The sequence below is a fragment of the Hemitrygon akajei genome, unplaced genomic scaffold (genome assembly GCF_048418815.1).
Source record: "Hemitrygon akajei unplaced genomic scaffold, sHemAka1.3 Scf000102, whole genome shotgun sequence".
Taxonomy (NCBI): domain Eukaryota; kingdom Metazoa; phylum Chordata; class Chondrichthyes; order Myliobatiformes; family Dasyatidae; genus Hemitrygon; species Hemitrygon akajei.
Genome location: NW_027331988.1, coordinates 2,577,822 through 2,596,712, shown reverse-complemented (window position 1 = coordinate 2,596,712; position 18,891 = coordinate 2,577,822). Strand labels below are relative to the sequence as shown.

The window sequence follows — 18,891 nt, the reverse complement described above, 5'->3', positions numbered from 1 at the left end:
GGGGAGCGAACAGCTTGTGTGCTAAATCAGCAGCAGGGAGACAGAAAGTCTGTGAGTTGCCTTGGAAACTGAAAGGCGGAACTATGTGATGGACAGCTCGTGTTCAGCACTTGGAGATATATACAAGGTCAGTTGACTTTTTAATCAGACACACACCAGAGACACACAAGACACACCACAGGAGACACACACCAGAGACACACAAGACACACCACAGGAGACACACACCAGAGACACACAAGACACACCACAGGAGACACACACCAGAGACGCACAAGACACACCACAGGAGACACACACCAGAGACGCACAAGACACACCACAGGAGACACACACCAGAGACACACAAGACACACCACAGGAGACACACGACCCCTGAGGCAAGGAGGACACTGGTGAGCTTTGTGTGCCCACGACAAGGGTGGGGTTTTTGCTCGCAGTGTGGACAGAGGGGTGACGGGTCGGGAGCTATCAGTGTGTTTAACCCTGGTCTGGGGTTGATAAATTCACCACAGAAGACGGCAACCCTTTCTTGCGGTCACAGTCGGTGACTGTAAGCTTCGGGAGCAGGAGGAGGACGTGAGGATCGACATCGGCATTGGAAGACAAACCAACACCCTAACTCTCTCTCTCCAACTCTACTCAAACCAAATTCCTGAAATGAACTGATTACTTACCATCCCACCGTGAGACTGTATCACCCAATCACCTGAGCTGGGGAAGCTTATTTACTCACCTGTATATGTGCATAAGCTCTGCTAACATGTTTAATTTATCTCGTTTTATATTCCTTTATTCACGTACTTACTAATAAAATAGAGTTTATAACGGCAGACTCAGACTCCGTGTAGGCCCATTTCTGCTGGCTCTTTAACCCGTTACGGGGTACGTAACAGGCGTCCAAACCCAAAGGCAGTATTCCAAGTTCGGGCTCACCGACCTCGTCAATACCTGCTGCCTCCCGTCTGAGGTGTCTGACTTTGTCTGACTCGGTGGAAAAGGAATGCCGTCTTTTTCAGCCGGATGGTCTTGGTTCAGTGAATAAAGGGTTAACCTAGGTGCCGGTGGAAATTGAGGATTCTCAGTTATTTGTGTTGGACGGTGTTCTAAAAGTTGGTGATGAGTTGAAAGTTGGTGATGCGAATTTTATTGGAAATATGTAGAATGGCTGTTTCTGGATTTTTGAATAAAGAACTTGGGAGGTTTGGACTGGTTTCGCGACCTTTGACCCTGCTTGCAGGACAATGGCCTGTAAATTATGTGAATCTCTGTTGAATTTTGTTTTCGCAATAGGAAGTAAACACCTTCAAGGTTGTGGAGTTGTTTTTCACGATTGCAATATAGAGAGAAAGGATTGTTTTGGTTTTGAGAGACCACCTGACTGGGTTACTATGGAGACGAGTAAAGCTGAAAGTCGAAAGATCGGAATGGATGGGTTGTTTGGGAATTTTCATAATGTAAACATGATCTTCGTAAGCTTAGTAATGTTGCTGGGTTTGGTAAATATTAGGTTGGCACCTATCCAGGGTGAAGTTTATTCAACAATACAGCTAACAAGCAAGCTTGTGTCTGACGACACACGCACAGATACTGATGTGAACCTCACATGCGCAGTAGCCCGAACCCTGTCTAAAAAAGCTGCTGATGCAATTAGATAGATAGATAGATAGATAGATAGATAGATAGATAGATAGATAGATACTTTATTCATCCCCATGGGGAAATTCAACTTTTTTCCAGTGTCCCATACACTTGCTGTAGCAAAACTAATTACATACAATACTTAACTCAGTAAAAAAATATGATATGCATCTAAATCACCGTCTCAAAAAGCATTTAATAGCTTTTAAAAAGTTCTTAAGTCCTGGAGGTAGAATTGTAAAGCCTAATGGCATTGGGGAGTATTGACCTCTTCATCCTGTCTGAGGAGCATTGCATCGACAGTAACCTGTCGCTGAAACTGCTTCTCTGTCTCTGGATGGTGCTATGTAGAGGATGTTCAGAGTTATCCATTATTGACCGTAGCCTACTCAGCGCCCTTCGCTCAGCTACCGATGTTAAACTCTCCAGTCCTTTGCCCACGACAGAGCCCGCCTTCCTTACTAGCTTATTAAGACGTGAGGCGTCCCTCTTCTTAATGCTTCCTCCCCAACATGCCACCACAAAGAAGAGGGCGCTCTCCGCAACTGACCTATAGAACATCTTCAGCATCTCACTGCAGACATTGAATAACGCCAACCTTCTTAGGAAGTACATTCGACTCTGTGCCTTCCTGCACAAGGCATCTGTGTTGGCAGTCCAGTCAAGCTTCTCGTCTAACTGTACTCCCAGATACTTGTAGGTCTTAACCTGCTCCACACGTTCTCCATTAATGATCACTGGCTCCATATGGGGCCTAGACCTCCTAAATTCCACCACCATCTCCTTGGTCTGACAGTGGTTTAATTTATGAGAATTTTGTCAGAGACTTTTCTGCCTTCCACATTGCATCAGAATGTGGGTAGTAAGGAGGAGGAGAAAGGTTTGTCCTTGTCCTGGGATGAATTTTTAGCGGAACAAAGTCGAGATTCTGAAATTGCTGCGTTAAGGGAGACAGCTCTCACAGGAGAGGAGGTTCAGAGAGAGTCAGTAGGATATTATCTTAAGGATGGGGTGTTACTGAGAAAGCGGAGATCACCTACTGTGCCTGCAAGTGAGAATTGGGCCATTGAACATCAAGTTGGGGTCCCGAAAGACTACAGGGCTGAGATTTTAAACATGGCTCATAGCATGCCTTTAGGTGGACACTTTGGAGTGAGGAAGACAGTAAACAGCATTATGAAGGAATCCGACTGGCCTAATTTAAGGAAGCATGTTGTGAACATTTGCAGGACTTGCCATACCTGTCAGGCTGCGGGAAAACCTGATCAGGTGATCCCAGCGGCACCACTTAGACCAACACCTGCTTTTGGTGAACCTTTTTCTAGGGTCATAGTGGATTGTGTTGGCCCATTGCCAAGGACTGCAGCTGGTTATGAGTGTGTGTTAACCATCATGTGTGCGATGTCTAGGTTCCATGAAGCTGTGCCTCTCGGGACCGTCAAGGCCAAGACTGTGGTAAAAGCACTTATCAAACTTTTCACACTGGTATGTCTACCTAAAGAAATCCAATCTGAAGTAACTTTACTTCGAAAACATTCCAGGGGGTAGTTAAAGAATTGAGAGCTAAGCACATTATGTCACCTTTGACCCTACTCAGAGAGCATTGATCAGATCAGAATGTGAGTAGGAGCGGGCTCAGTTACGTTTCCGAATTCAGAGACAGACTTAACAAGGCTTGTGACCTTGTGAAGCAGAATTTACAGCACTCTCAGATAAACATGAAACAGAGGTATGACAGAAGAGCGAGGGAGCAGAAATATCGTGCTGAAGAAAGGGTCCTGATGCTGTTCCCTCTCCTTACCAACCCCCTTCAAGCGAGAGTTAGTGGACCATATGAAATAATTAAGAAAATTGATCCTTTAAATTATGTTATTAGGACCCCTGAGCGATGAAAGGCTACCAAGCTCGTCCACGTAAAAATGATCAAACGTTATCATGACCCCGACCCTGCACCAGTGAGTACGGCCGGTGTGTTTAACCCTGGTCTGGGGTTGATAAATCCACCACAGAAGATGGCATCCCCTTTTCTGTGGTCACAAGTTGGTGACTTTTAAATAGGTTTCGGAAGCAAGGAGGATGACTTGGAGGATCGGCATCGGCACTGGAAGATAAACCAACACTCTAACTCTCTCTCTCCAACTCTACTCAAACCAAATTCCAGAACTGAACTGATTACTTACCATCCCACCGTGAGACTGTATCACCCAATCACCTGAGCTGGGGAAGCTTGGGCACACACACACACACACACACACACACACACACACACACACACACACTCACACACACAAACACTCACACACACAAACACACACACACACACACACACAAACACACACACACACTCACACACACACACTCACACACACAAACACACACACACACACACAAACACACACACACACACACGCACACACACACACACACAAACACGCACACACACACACACAAACACACACACACACACACACGCACACACACACGCACACACACACACACTCACACACACAAACACACACACACACACAAACACACACACACACACACACACACACACACACACACACACACACACACACACACATATATATATAGATAGGTATGCGCACATATAAACTCTGCTAACCTGTTTACTTTATTTCCTTCTATATCACTTTATTCACGTAGTTACTAATAAAATAGAGTTTATAACGGAAGACTCAGACTCCAGGTGAATCTGCTGGTACTTTTTAACCCTGCCGGGTGATTGACTGGGTGAAGGAGGAGGTTAAACGCCGGAGTGGAAACATGAGGAGTGAAGCTGGTAAAAGGAGCCTCCTGAACACATTGCACTACCTGTTTGAGTCTCAGAATCGTGGACTGGCTCAGGCCGCACTGGGATCTGTGGAAACACTTTCATTCAGTGGAATGACACTGACTCCGATTGACTGCGCGGTCCTGTCTCATGTCATCGGACTCTGTGATACAATATAACATTTCGACCTGGGACACTGCCTCATTCAGTGTGAAGGAATCCTGCGGCTGGGACCCGGGCTGCACAAGTGCCAGGAGTTGAGGTAACTTGACTTGTCTCTTCCTTTGAACTGTGAAACCGTTCCATTGTGTTGGTTCAATGTAAAGGAATTTGGATAAAACTGTAGAAAATCAGATTAAGAAGAATTGTGACAAATGCCCAGGGGATCGATCAGTAAATCTCCAAGGCGGGAGGGTTCTGTGGTTCCTTGTGAAGGGATGTTGGAGACTTCATCAGATCAGTGAACAACGGCCATTGGTTTAATGGTAGTAAATCACAGGAATTACCGTGTTTCTCACTGCCTGTGACACTTCCATTGACAATATTCTTTCTCACTGTTACTGACACCCAGACCGACACTGACTGCAGCAGGTGGGTCAGAGATTCACACTCCCTTCCCGGTGAGGGACAAGAGACCGTCAGCAAACTGTCCCAGTGAGAAGGAAAGAAATAGCATTGTGAGATTGTACTCTCCTGCCCTTCCCCATGTGTGACTATCACCATCAGTCCACCTGTGTGACTGTGCTCACTACGAGATACCCAGAACCCATGCGCGCATCTCCTCTCCCGATTGTGGGACTTAAGTCACACCCACCCCTCCAGAAAAATCGGTTTCTGCGTCATCCGGTCTGTTGGATTAACTTCTCCCATCGGTTTACTGCTGTGGGACCGCTCTTCCCCATCCCCCTTCATCCTGCGGGATCTCTTTTCCCCATCCCCTTGCTCCTCTGTGGTCTCTCTTCCACTTCCCCCTTCCTGCTTTGGGATCTCTCTTCCCCATCCCGTTTCTCCTGTGGGATCTCTCTTCCCCATCTCCTATCCTCATGTGGAATATCTTGTCCGCATTTCCGTCCCACGTTCTTGTTCTGTCTTCCCCTATCTTTTCCTCAGATGTAGTCTTTTCTCATCGACAGTTCCACATTCATAAATCTTCCTCACTGTGGGCCTGCCCTTTTGACCATTTCACATCAGGAACACTTTTGTAACCATCGGGAAATGAGACAGAACATGAGGAGTTTACAAAATCACATTTGCCGACTAAATTGCTGCATTCGGTGAATAACCTGGATATGGACAGTGAGGGACATTGAGAGTGATGGGAACTCCGAATAGTGATTTACTGAAGTGCTTAACGTTCTTGAACTATCCGAATGAGAGAAATTCCCTCCGATGTACGGTTTGAATCACTTTGTTCTTCAATTTGTCTGTTTGTGTTTAGATTCGGAAAGAATGGACTGGGAGATTCAGGAGTGAAACTGGTGTCTGCGGCTCTGATAAACCCGGAGTGTAAAATACAGCAACTGTGCTAAGTACCAGACTGTGAGAGATTGTGTTTATGGTGACCGTCAGTTCCATAGTAACAAGATGAAAACACGGCGACCGCCTCTGAGAAGATCTTAGAAATTCTGTTCATTAATCAGTTGAATAATTGAAGTGAGCGGGTATTTCGCTGCGCTAATGAACTGCTCTCTGAACTTGGACTGAGTTACCCCATAAATAAACGTGTTTGTGCAGCAACTTAATATCATCAGCATGATTCCAGCGTGTTGAAGTATGTATTCCGAATCGTTGTAATTATATGGATCCAACCCGGCAATGATGTAATAAAGGAATTCGGCAACATACACCGACCACAGGATGATGAAGCTCCCGGAGATGGTGAGAAGTAAGATCACAGACCTCCTCCTGCTCTGCATCTCCGGGTCACTGCGGTTCTCCGCCTGGTTCAGACCCCTCAGACCCTTACGAACGCGACTGTTCACTAAAATATATCTGACTGTCAGAGCGTTGAACAGTAGTATTAACAGGAAAGGGAGTAATGGCGTTAGAACTGTGGCAAACCAGTCATATCCCACCCACCCGGGATCCGTATAGTAGCCCGGCTTTATAATACAGTCCCAGGGTATATTGTCAATCACTTTCACTGAGTGATATATGAAGAAGTCGGGCACATTTTTAACACAGATCAGGACGCCGGTTGTTGTCAGAACCACAGCCGCAGTTTTCCCGGTGCAATACTTCGCTTTCCGCTTCTGACAACAGATGGCGACAAACCGATCAAATGAAAACATGACGGTGAACCAGACAGAGCAGTCAGTGGCTGCCTGTCCCAGGGCACCGATCACACTGCACACGGGGGTGATGTCCAGGAAAGTCCCGGGGAAGTAGTAATAACTGAGCCGCCACAGTATGACATCAAAGATGATGGTTAGGAGATCCGCCGTTGCCATGGCCACCAGATAGCGAGTGGTGCAGGTGGAGAGGCCGCACTTTCCCCGGGACAGGATCACAATCGCCACTAAATTCACTTGGGGAACAGCAAACAGAATGAGTGAATTACTGGCTCACCGATCAGTGGGTCTCAGGGCAGAGACAAGCTGGAAATTGAGAACAATCAAACTGTGCAGACAACTCATTTCTGTGGGTTTAAAAGGAGTAATGCGGGAATCTCAGATCCCTCTCACGAATGTATGCGGGGTGAACGGAGAAGGTACTCGATACTGGAAAAGGAACAGGGTTTGGGAAGGAGGCGTTATCAACGGATCGCCGAGAACGCTTGAGAGAAATCAATATAAATCTCCCCCCGTCAGGTTTTGGACTAATGTGAAAACCTGGGTACCTCGGCAACTTTCTCAGCGATGCTGATTACCGCGTTCCTGTCACCTATGTCCTGGCACTCTCACTGTGCAGCGAAGTCCCGCTCCCTCCACCTCTGTCCATCCACAAAGTTCAAAGCAAATTCATTTCCACCGTTCCAATGCCTGCATCTCCTTCTTGACTCCCGTTTATCACCCGCACACAGCACCCCCACCCCCCCCACCCCCACCTCCGCTTGGATGGCTTCTTTTAAAATCCGCAACTACCCTTGGCCGGGGCTCCTTCACACGCTCTCAACGAATCCGATCAGAAAGTTTCAATTTTCGTTTTTGAGGTTTATGCTTGACCCGCTGAACTTTAAAGTATTTTCACTTCATAAGCTAGTGCTTATGTAATCAACGACAGTGTAGGTACTCCAAAAGATCTGTCTCCTTTGGGGCCGCTCCGAATTACTTCAGCATTACTCTAAATGTTCCGAAGCATATTGTACAAGAACGGAGTATCGCGTGCACCTTACCCCATCTGACCCCTAACGGACACCGCTGGGCTTGCTCTTAACTCCTGTTTTACTTCACGGATAACAGGGCGTGGTAATAAACCCTGGTACAAAACACGCACACAGGCCCTTACTTGACTTATATTCGGAGTCTGACTTACAAATGAAATCGACCACGCTCCCCTGAATTTCAAAGTCCGTTCGCTTCCCGCGCTCCCTTCAAATTTGCAAGTATTTCTTTAATAGGAGCGCAATACCTTGAATTTTGAATTTAAAGCACGTTGCTCTAATGAAACGGTATAAAAGCAAATAGCCGTAAAGGTGGCCAGCGCGCTGGATTATCTGGGTTTACTTGACAGCGGCTTTGCATTGATAAATCACAACTGCCTGCTATGAATCTACAAAATGAATCCATCTACCCGATCTTCCTCTCTACGGCCGCTTCAGCTGCCGGTTTACTTCCAGCAGAAGCCATGAATTAAAAAGGAAGGGAACTTCTGAACGAACGCAGAGATTGGTCGCAATGTGAACACCGCACTCTCTGACACTCCGACATCGCAGCGCTGTCGGTCACTGAACGAGTCCACGGACCGCGCACACAATACTTAAAATGTTAATTTGCTTGTGTTCTTACCAGGAACACCGATCACGGCAATGACCAAGTACCATATCTTCCTCACACGGTAAAAGGTTTCACGCATGCTGTCTGAGATTCACCCTGTCTTCTAGCTGTCCGCGATCTGGCTGGAGAAACTTTGAGCTGACGAATCTCCACGCTCATTCATTTATACTCGCTCCATCACACGAACTATTTAATATCACACAAGGCTGACGTGTTTTCCAACAGCTGGGGTTAAAATAAACATGAAGAAGAGGGCCTTTAAAGATGGTGATCGGTTGGAGCTTAAAAGAGTTCAGAAGGAACTCAGAGTACAGGTAAGGGGGGCAAAGGAGCAGTATAGGAGGAAGCTAGAACAAAAGCTGCAGAAAAAAAGCATGAAGGAGGTGTGGGATGGGATGAAGATCATCACCAGATGCGGTGCAAAGCGGGGGGCAAACATAAGTGGAGATGTGGAGAAAGCGAACCAGCTGAATAACTTCTTCAATAGGTTCGACAGCACAATCTCATCCTCACCGCAGAACTCCACACCAGGCTTACTTCCCTCACAGGAAAATAGCCACTCACAGGAGACCTTGCCCACGCCCAGGATTACGGTTGCACAGGTGGAAGGTCAACTGAGGAAGATCTGTACCAGCAAGGCGGCTGGACCGGATGGAGTTTCCCCACGATTACTGAGGGTCTGTGCGACTGAGCTGGGAGAACCACTACAACGCATCTTCAACATGAGCCTAGATCAGAGAAGAGTACCCAGACAGTGGAAAACATCCTGTATTGTCCCGGTCCGAAGAAACCACAACCAAAGGAGTTGAATGACTTCAGACCTGTTGCCTTGACGTCGCACGTGATGAAGACCATGGAGCGGCTGATAATACAGAATCTGAGGCCACAAACCAGGCACGCCCGGGATCCGCTTCAGTTTGCGTATAAGGAGAAGGTGGGAGTGGAGGATGCTATCACGTATTTGCTGCACAAATCACTCTCTCACCTAGATGGGGTCAGTTGTGCTGTGAGGATCACATTCCTTGACTTCTCTAGTGCCTTTAACACCATCCAGCCCAAGATCGTAAGGCACAAACTAACGGATATGGGAGTAGACTCTCACATGGTGGATTGGATAGTGGACTACTTGACAGATAGACCTCAGTATGTGCGGTTGGGAGACTGTAGGTCTGACACGGTGGTCAGCAGCACAGGAGCGCCGCAGGGAACCGTACTCTCTCCGGTCCTGTTCACCCTGTACACATCAGACTTCCAATATAACTCGGAGTCCTGCCATGTGCAGAAGTTCGCTGATGACACGGCCATAGTGGGGTGTGTAAGGAATGGACAGGAGGAGGAGTATAGGAAACTGATACAGGACTTTGTGATATGGTGCAACTCAAACTACCTGCGTCTCAATATCACCAAGACCAAGGAGATGGTGGTGGACTTTAGGAGATCTAGGCCTCATATGGAGCCAGTGATCATTAATGGAGAATGTGTGGAGCAGGTTAAGACCTACAAGTATCTGGGAGTACAGTTAGACGAGAAGCTAGACTGGACTGCCAACACAGATGCCTTGTGCAGGAAGGCACAGAGTCGACTGTACTTCCTTAGAAGGTTGGCATCATTCAATGTCTGCAGTGAGATGCTGAAGATGTTCTATAGGTCAGTTGTGGAGAGCGCCCTCTTCTTTGTGGTGGCGTGTTGGGGAGGAAGCATTAAGAAGAGGGACGCCTCACGTCTTAATAAGCTGGTAAGGAAGGCGGGCTCTGTCGTGGGAAAAGTACTGGAGAGTTTAACATCGGTGGCTGAGCGAAGGGCGCTGAGTAGGCTACGGTCAATTATGGAAATCCCTGAACATCCTCTACATAGCACCATCCAGAGACAGAGAAGCAGTTTCAGCGACAGGTTACTATCGATGCAATGCTTCTCAGACAGGATGAAGAGGTCAATACTCCCCAATGCCATTAGGCTTTACAATTCAACTGCCAGGACTTAAGAACTTTTTAAAGCTATTATTAATGCTTTTCGAGTTAGTTCTTACTGAGTTAAGTATTGTATGTAATTAGTTTTTGCTACACCAAGTGTATGGGACATTGGAAAAAAGGTTGAATTTCCCCATGGGGATGAATAAAGTATCTATCTATCTATCTATCTATCTATCTATCTATCTATCTATCTATCTATCTATCTATCTATCTATCTATCTATCTATCTATCTATCTATCTATCTATCTATCTATCTATCTATCTATCTTTCTATCTATCTATCTATCTATCTATCGTGAAGGGCCACCAGAAATGTCTCTTCAGAAGGGATAGAGTTCGATCGATCCCGGGATGGCAGGCGAAACGAGAAGTGCCCCCACTGGAGAACCTGAGACCGAACAGCGTCGGGCAGGAAGAGACGACCGGCGGGTCCATTCCCTGGGTCAGGATGAGTCCGTTGCGACTCGCTGACTATGGATTCCATCTCCCAGGTGAGGGCAGCCACCACACCGGATGGTGGAAGGATGGTCTCGGGGTTCGGAAGGCCCTACTCGGAGAAGATTGACGAGAGAGAGCTTCGGGCTTCCCGTTCTTGGACCTGGACGATAGGCGAGTGTGAATCTGAAACGGCCAAAAAGTAATGCTCAAATGGCTTGGCGGGAGGTCAGGCGTTTAGCGGTTTGGATGTATGCGAGGTTCCGGTGTTCCGTCCAGACGATGAATGGATGTTCCGTTCCCTCCAGTCAGCGTCTCCACTCCTCCAAAGCGAGTTTGACGGCCAGTGACTCCCGGTTCCCTACGTCGTAGTTCCGTTCTGCGGGGTTTAGGCGGCGAGAGAAGGAGGCGCAGGGATGGAGCTCTTGGTCTGGGCTGGAGCGATGAAAGAGGACCACTCCCACCCCAGAGTCGGAGGCGTCGACTTCCACAATGAATTGACCAGACGGGTCAGGTTGGACCAGGATGGGAGCGGAGGTGAAAGCATCTTTAGCTCCGAGAAGGCCGAGACGGCTTCGGGGGTCCAGTTTAAAGGTGTCGCAGGAGAGGTGAATCGAGTAAGGAGCGCTGCCACCCGGCTGTAATCCCTGATGAAGCGACGGTAGAAGTTTGCGAACCCCAGAAATCGCTGGAGTTGCTTAAGCGTCGTGGGGTTTGGCCACTCGGCCACCGCCCGGGTCTTTTCGGGATCCGCCCTCACTTGGCCGCCCTCAATGATGTACTCCAGCAAACTGACGGAACGGGCATGAAACTCGCACTTCTCTGCCTTAACGAATAGCTTGTTCTCCAAAAGCCTCTGAAGAACCTGACGGACATGGTGCGTGTGTTCCTGAAGACTGCGGGAGAAGATTGAGATGTCGTCCAAATAAAAGAAAACGAAACGGTTAATAAATTTCGTAAGGACATAGTTTATCAGGGCTTGGAAGACAGCGGGGGCATTGATGAGGCCGAATGGCATGATCAGGTATTCGAAATGACCAAGAGGGGTGTTACAAGCTGTTTTCCCACTCATCTCCCTCCCTTATCCTGACCAGGTGATAGGCACTCCGCAGGTCCAACTTAGAGAAAATTGTGGCTCCGTGAAGGGGCTCGAAGGCAGAGGTGATAAGGGGCAGTGGAGACTTATTCTTTATGGTGATGTTGTTCAGGCCACGGTAGACAATGCAGGGGCTCAGGGAGCTGTCCTTCTTCCGCACGAAGAAGAATCCTGCCTCTACAGGGGAAGATGAGGGTCGGATAATGCCCGCCGCGAAAGAGTCATTTAGGTAAGCCTCCATTGCTTCCCTTTCTGGTCGGGCAGGTTATACAGCCGACAGATGGGTAGAGGGGCGCCGGGGAGAAGGACCCACTTGTAAATTGTCCAGAATGTCCCGTTACTAACATGACTCAGTGTGTTTCATCATATTACTTTGCGGCGTTCGTAACAGGAGCCACCGGATGTGATCACAGAAACGGAGAGAAAGGGTGAAGACCGCGAAGACCAGTTTAGGAAAGCGAGATCGAGGATATGGTGTGGGAAGGAGAGTGGTTAAGCAGGCGGGGTGAGAGAGGTCAGCGAGATTACACGAGTTGCTTGTTTCTGAAGGACTTTAGAATGGAAGCGCTGTAATCCCAGAATTCCCTGCAGGACGAAAAGTCCTCTAATCGCTCAGTGCATTTATGGACAGTATTCTCTGACTCACACTTTCCGACCTAATCCCAGTCTCTCTCTCAACCCATAGTGTCTATTTCCCTCCCAAGTATTTTAATTTCGCGTCTCTCTGTATCCAGCAGTCTCCCCAACCCACCTTCCCCCCGGCCAATTTCTCTCCCTACCCGCTTTCACTCATATCTTACACCCCCCCACCGCTGTCTTGGGCTCTCCCTTTCCGAGTTCTCTTCCAATCTTCCTCCTCACATTGATTTTTCCACATCACAAATTTCTGTTCTCACTCCAGATCTCTCGAGTTCCCCGGTCTCCCTCCCCCTGGTCTTTCTCTAAGCCCTCGGTCTCTCCCTCTACCCCGCCCCACCCGGTCTCGCTCAGTTTCTCTCCCCCACTGCCGTTTCTCCTCTCCTAAAATCTCGGCTGCGTCTCTCTCCCTCCCGTCCTTCTCAGATTCTCGCCACCGTCTCTTTACATTCCCCAGTCTCTTTCTCCTCAGTGAGGAAGACTAACGGAGCATTAAGCGGGATCTGGACCAATTTGAACAACGGGCTGAAAAATGGCGGGACGCATGTAACACATACACAAGTGTCAGATGTTGCACTTTGGGAAGACCAGCCAGGGTTGATCTGACACACTGAGAAACAGGGCACTGAGGAGTACGACAGAACAAATGAATCTGGGAATGCAGGTCCATATTCAATGGAAGTTGTGGCGCAGTTAGAAAGCTTTTCGTACATTGGCCCTCATAGACGAAAGTACTGAGTACAGGATTTGGGCTGTTATGTCGATGCTGCTTAAAAAATTATTGAGGCCTAATTTGGAATAATGTTGTGTTTTTGCTCAACTACCAACAGGGCAGAAATAAATACGTTTGAACGAATACAGAACAAAGTTACAAGGCTATTGCCGGGACAGGATGTTTTGAATTAAAAGGAACGATTAGGTATGTTAGCACTTTATTCCCGAGCGGGTGGAAGACTGAGGGGAGATTAAGATAGAGGTATACAACATTAAGACGCGTATAGAGAGTATAAATGCAAGCGGGCTTTCTCCACTGATGTTGGGCGAGAATACAACTAGAGATCATGGGTGAAGGGTGAAATGTGAAATGTTTAAGGAAAATAGGAGGGGAAGCTTCTTCACCCAGATGGACTCCAAAGTGTAGACAGTGCTGCCTACGTAAATGGTTATTGAGATTCCGATGTGAACGTTTAAGAGATGACTGGATAGGTACTGGTATATGAATGGCCACGGTCCGGGTGAGGTCGATGGCAGTAGGCAGTTTAAATAATTCCTCACTGACCGGACGGGCTGAAGACCCTGTTTCTGTGCAGTGGTTTCCTCTGGGTATCTCACTGGATATCTGGGTTAGAGCTTCAGTGTCTCACAGCACCGACCAATCTAGAAAGTCGTTGATACTGTTCGATTCCTCTGTCCTTGCACACACTGAAGCATGGAGACTGAGTTAATGGATGGTTACAGCATGAGAAGATGGAAGCGCAGATGTGAGATGATGATGGATGGAAGCTTTGGAAGTTGCTTATTCTGTATTCTCCAATAGCCTGCGATGGTTTTGAAGGAAGGCAAGTGTCAGCCCGAATATTTGCTTTGCCTTCGCTGCGTTTTTAGTTTGTGTAGTTTTGTGTGTTTCATTTATTATTGATTTCAGAGGGAGACACGGATTCCACACCGGCCATGTGGATTCAGGGTTAAATAGATCGAAATATGAGCGTATCTACACTCGATATGATAAAACCACGATTCAGAGGTAAATTTGCATTAGGATAAATTGATGCGTACTTGAACTGGGAATTTGGAATTGGAATTTTGGAAGGCTAGTTATTAAAACCTGCTGAACACTTTGAAATGCTGTTTTTAAGTTGTAGGGCTCCACTGTAAATGATTGCTTTGAAGTCATTGTAGCATCTGCCCTGTAATATGTAAATGACGGGTCAGATTAGATAACGTGGCGGTTCAGTCAATAGCTGAGCGATCTGTTTACGTCTTCGGCCTTATTTCCATAAATTAGCATCGTTACTGTAATATGTAAATGACGGGATAGTTAAGATAACGTGCCGGTGCCGTCAATAGTTCAGCGATTTGCTTACATCGTCACCCCTAATTCCATTAACTTTCCAGCTGTTGCTGGGTGGTCAAGTTAAATCGGTTATTTCACTCAGCCCTGTTTCGCGGAACACTGTAACTGCAGAGTCCAAAATAGAGTTGTAACTTGTACCACAATTTCGACCCTCCGTGCGGAACACGGTTGTCCGCTGTCTTCCAGCAGGAAGTCACCCTATCTACTACATGATCTACATTCTGTTAGGAAGCCAAATCTGAAGCAACGCAACCAGGTTTCCTTCGATCCCATGCCTCTGACTTTCTGAATGAGTCCACTATGGGGAACTGATCCAACATCTGACCAGAATTAATGCCCCCACATCGACTGTCCTGCGTCATCTGTTGGTATTATTTTCATTTTTTTTCCAAATAATTCAATCTGGCTCATAGAGGACAACATGCCATGTTGTCTCTCCGTAGCCAGACAACATTTCTCTAAATATTCATAATTTCCTTCTTCAATAATCCTCTCCAGTAGTTTACCCACTACTGATGTAAGGCTCCCTGGTCTGTAATTCCAAGAAGTATCCCTATTATCTTTCGTTAACAAATGAATAATATTCCCCCTCCCCAAGTCATCCAGTTCTACTTTCGTGGCCAGCGAAGACACAAAGATTCTGTCCAAAAGCTCACTAATATCTTCTCTCGCTTTCCCAAATTACCTGGACTATATCCCTTCTGGCACCGGGGAATCATCTATCATAATGTTTTCGAAGTTTCCCCCGAATCCTCTTTCTGAGCGTCTGCCGTTTTACGCTGTGTTCACATTCATCAATGTATTCAGTGAGGAGCTGCACTGCCTTTTGGGACTCCAGACACAAGTTGTCCTCTGATCTGCCCAGACTCTCTCCAGTCTCCGCCTGTTCTTCACAGTGCAATTCGCAAAAAACTTCTCAAGTCCCCTTCTACCTCTTCTAACTCGATTGTTTATTTTTTCCTTTCTACATTTTGACCCGTTATAGCCTTACCTGATTCTTTCTTCCTAATTTTTTACTATCGTTCTTTCTTCCTCTTGAAGAGTTGTTCCAACTTTCTTGTCACCCAGAGTTACTTTACGCTATCATCCTTTCCCTGCTTCAGGGAGACAAGCCTATACTGAACCCTATGTCAGTACTCCCAATAAAATCCCCTCATATTTGTTGCGCATTTCCCTGAGTGCATCATTTCCCAATTTACCTTCCCAAGTTGCTGTCAGGTCGCACCATAATTCGCTGATCCCCAATTAAATAGATCCCATGCTCCCTGATCAAGGTAAATGGAGGGGAGTTGTGCCCTGTTGTTCTGTAGTGCTGAGCCGCGGAAAGATCTGTCACCTGATCCGTTTCCTTTTCTAATATTAGATCCGGTACGAATTGTTCGCTAGACCACCTGTCTTCTTATAGTGACATTAATCCTTCCTGGTCACAACTGAGAAATTATGCTATAACGAAACATTTTTCCTTAGGGAGTTTCCAAAGAATATTATGGAAGTTTAAGTTACCCGTGCCAATAACATGACAAATGTCCATGTCCCGCTTCCTGATCGGTTCCTCACTGTTCCCGTTGCAGTTTTTTTTCTTTTGTTAGAGGGGCTGCTGTATAGAATAGTCCAAGTGAGCTGATCACATACCTCTGTTTGTCTCACTGCTGCCGTCCGTATCTGCAGCTGCGATACTATCCCTGGTTTCCCATCGCACTCACTTTCCACTTTGTTACCCGAACCTGCCCATTTTGAAACATCTAAACCCCGGAAATTCCTGAAGCCATCCCTGCCCTTGTGACAGTCGAGTGTCTGTGATAGTTTGGAAAATACTTCAACAAGTATAACAATCACGCCAGTAGCATTGAACGTTTGTATTGCTACCTACCTGAACTGTATGAAGTCAGCAATACTCCGCCAATTCTGCATTTTCCGGAACCCCAGGCATAAGATTGTTTGAATTAATGACATATTTGCCAAGCCTGTTCACTATAAAACGGCTTTATTTGAAAACTCCGCTGAATCGTCAGTAGACACGGGCATTATCTACACAGATGGCCATTTAAAGTAAACACATACTTCATTCCATTCCTCAGCTCCTCTCTGAATTTCCTCTGTGTTAGTGTATAGATACAAGTATTGGTGCACATGCTGAGCATTTGAAACATGAACCCAAATTGCTGTAGGATGTATACCGGGGAACTCAAATATCTGTCCTGGTAATAATAGTTTTGCGCTTGCCATTTCAGAGAATAGGCTACAGAGGGCATCGAAAATAATATGAAATTAACTGATATAGAAAACAACAAAATCATCGATTTTCTGCGTTTTTCCACCTCGGCATCTTTCTGATTGTCGCTGCTGTGCCGAAGCCTTCTGCGGACTCTATTTGCCACAACGATATGCCTTACGGTTAACCCGTTAAACACCAGGATTAAGCCTATTGGTATCAATGGCGTTAAAATACGGTCCAGTAATGCGTATCCTCTCCACACGGGTGAAGTAGCGTACTTATATGTAAGGGCGCAACGCCAGGGCATGTTATCAATGATGACGTAAGGTTCAATGGCAAAGTAAAAGGGGGCACATTTCCCGCAGCTCACTATAACAACGGTCACGATCACCAGCGTTGCTGTTCTGTCGTGCAGTATCTCTCCCGCAGCTTTCGGCAACATATTGCGATGAAGCGATCGAAGGTAAAACTGACCGTGAACCAGACAGAACAGTCCCTCGTTACAACCCGAAATACAAGTGTCAGTGCGCATACAGGAGTGATGAGCAGGGTTCTGGAATACATGTGGATATTGTTGGTTTGTTCCACTAAAGCAACAACGATAACCACCATTAGATCCGCTGCTGCCATTCCAACCAGGTAACGGGTGATGCATTTGGAGAGTCCGCATTTTCCTCGAGAAAGGATCACAATCGCCGTTAAATTAACTGCAAGAAATTTGGAAACAAAATAGAAATTTGATCAGCTCCCTGAATGCCCCCATTCTACCGATGCTATGCAGGTTATGGTCTGTTTGGAAGTGGAAAGCGGGAATCCAGTGTGTGCGGTCTCGGTCGCTGCACTCCGGCTGGAGGACAGTGACGGATGTGAGTGTCAGTGGATTGGCGACATTCCCACAGTTTCGAGCGAGGCATCCGAGTTCCACGACTCACGTACCGGTGAGCAGTCGATCGCTCCTGTAAACAACACCATTTCCATTATTAGAGGCGAAATAGCTGAAGGGATTGTTTGTAGCGGTGACAACGTGGCATCATGGAGATATAAAGCACGAGTGCTCCTTTACTGACTCACGGAAGAACAGTCTTACATGTTGGAAATATACTGGACCTTCATTTAAATAAACTCCCACGTTGTTATATGGTCGAAGAGTCTGCACTGATAGAGACTCGGACCTAGAAAAGCAGAGACCAGCATCACTTAAGAAAGCCTAGGATGGTTAAATTATGAAACTGTGGCAATGTCGGCACCAACATAATTGACAGAAGAAGAAAACACTTCGATCGAAGTACGGAAAATGGAAATAAAACCATTAGATGCCTGAATCCTCCATTCCGGAAACACGTTTCAGACGACGGTAGAAACTGTGCTCAGTAACAGTGCGGATACCGCAGCAGAGTAACGACGGCACCATACATAAAGTAACCAGCTCCGGCATCTTACCGGGGACACCAACCGCTACAAGTGTGGGATAGAAAATGGCCGCGATGTAGTAAATCGCCGCATATCCCATATTCCGTCAGAAGCAGCGTTCAGTTGTACGGAGCGTTTCAGCTGCTCAGATGGACTGGTGATCGGTTTAGCAGACTTTTATTGAGGAGAGAGCAATTCCACTGAGGCAATTAGCGTGGCGATCACGTCAGGGACATTAGTGTAAACCAACTGCAAAAATAATAACGTTAAACTATTTTTACTCAATGTCCCTGTGTCATTAATTTTACTCCTCAAGGGATATTGCAATCTATTTACTTTAAAACAAAATATGATGTGAATTTTCCATGTTAATTTCCATGATACATGGCTTCAGCTATTTAAATAGGACGTTTTTTGTATCTGTGTTACTTTTAAAGTCGGCATGCATATTGAAGTCGATTTATTTTGTAATATTTGACCGTGCACATTCGCTTCTGAAATTGAGGGAAGGAGTTTGTTCTGGCGGGTGAACTGGAGAACACTTCTTTATTAAAGGGGAACATCCGTTCATTCTTTTCTTTCGTTCATTCCGTCATTCCGGGCGGTGTGAGTGATGGAATTGACAATGCCAGCTGACATGTATTACAATAACACTGCACTTCTATTCCTCCAAATAATTCAAAA

General features: G+C 46.6%; 1 protein-coding gene across 1 annotated transcript; it reads right to left on the bottom strand.

Annotated features, from left to right (window-relative positions):
• Positions 1-11,164: 11,164 nt before the first annotated feature.
• On the bottom strand, positions 11,165-15,810 carry LOC140723158 (uncharacterized). The gene is made up of 2 exons (XM_073037782.1): positions 15,782-15,810; positions 11,165-11,672 (listed from the first exon to the last, which is right to left on the bottom strand). The coding sequence occupies exons 1-2, from the start codon at positions 15,808-15,810 to the stop codon at positions 11,165-11,167; spliced, it is 537 nt and encodes a 178-aa protein (XP_072893883.1).
• Between the last annotated feature and the right edge of the window lie 3,081 nt (positions 15,811-18,891).

Coding starts and splice junctions, on each gene's coding strand:
- LOC140723158 (XM_073037782.1), bottom strand. CDS start 15,810: ATGGTGCGACCTGACAGCAACTTGGGAAG. Junction 11,673..15,781: donor CCTGACAGCAACTTGGGAAG/GTAAATTGGGAA, acceptor CTTCTCCCGCAG/TCTTCAGGAACACACGCACC.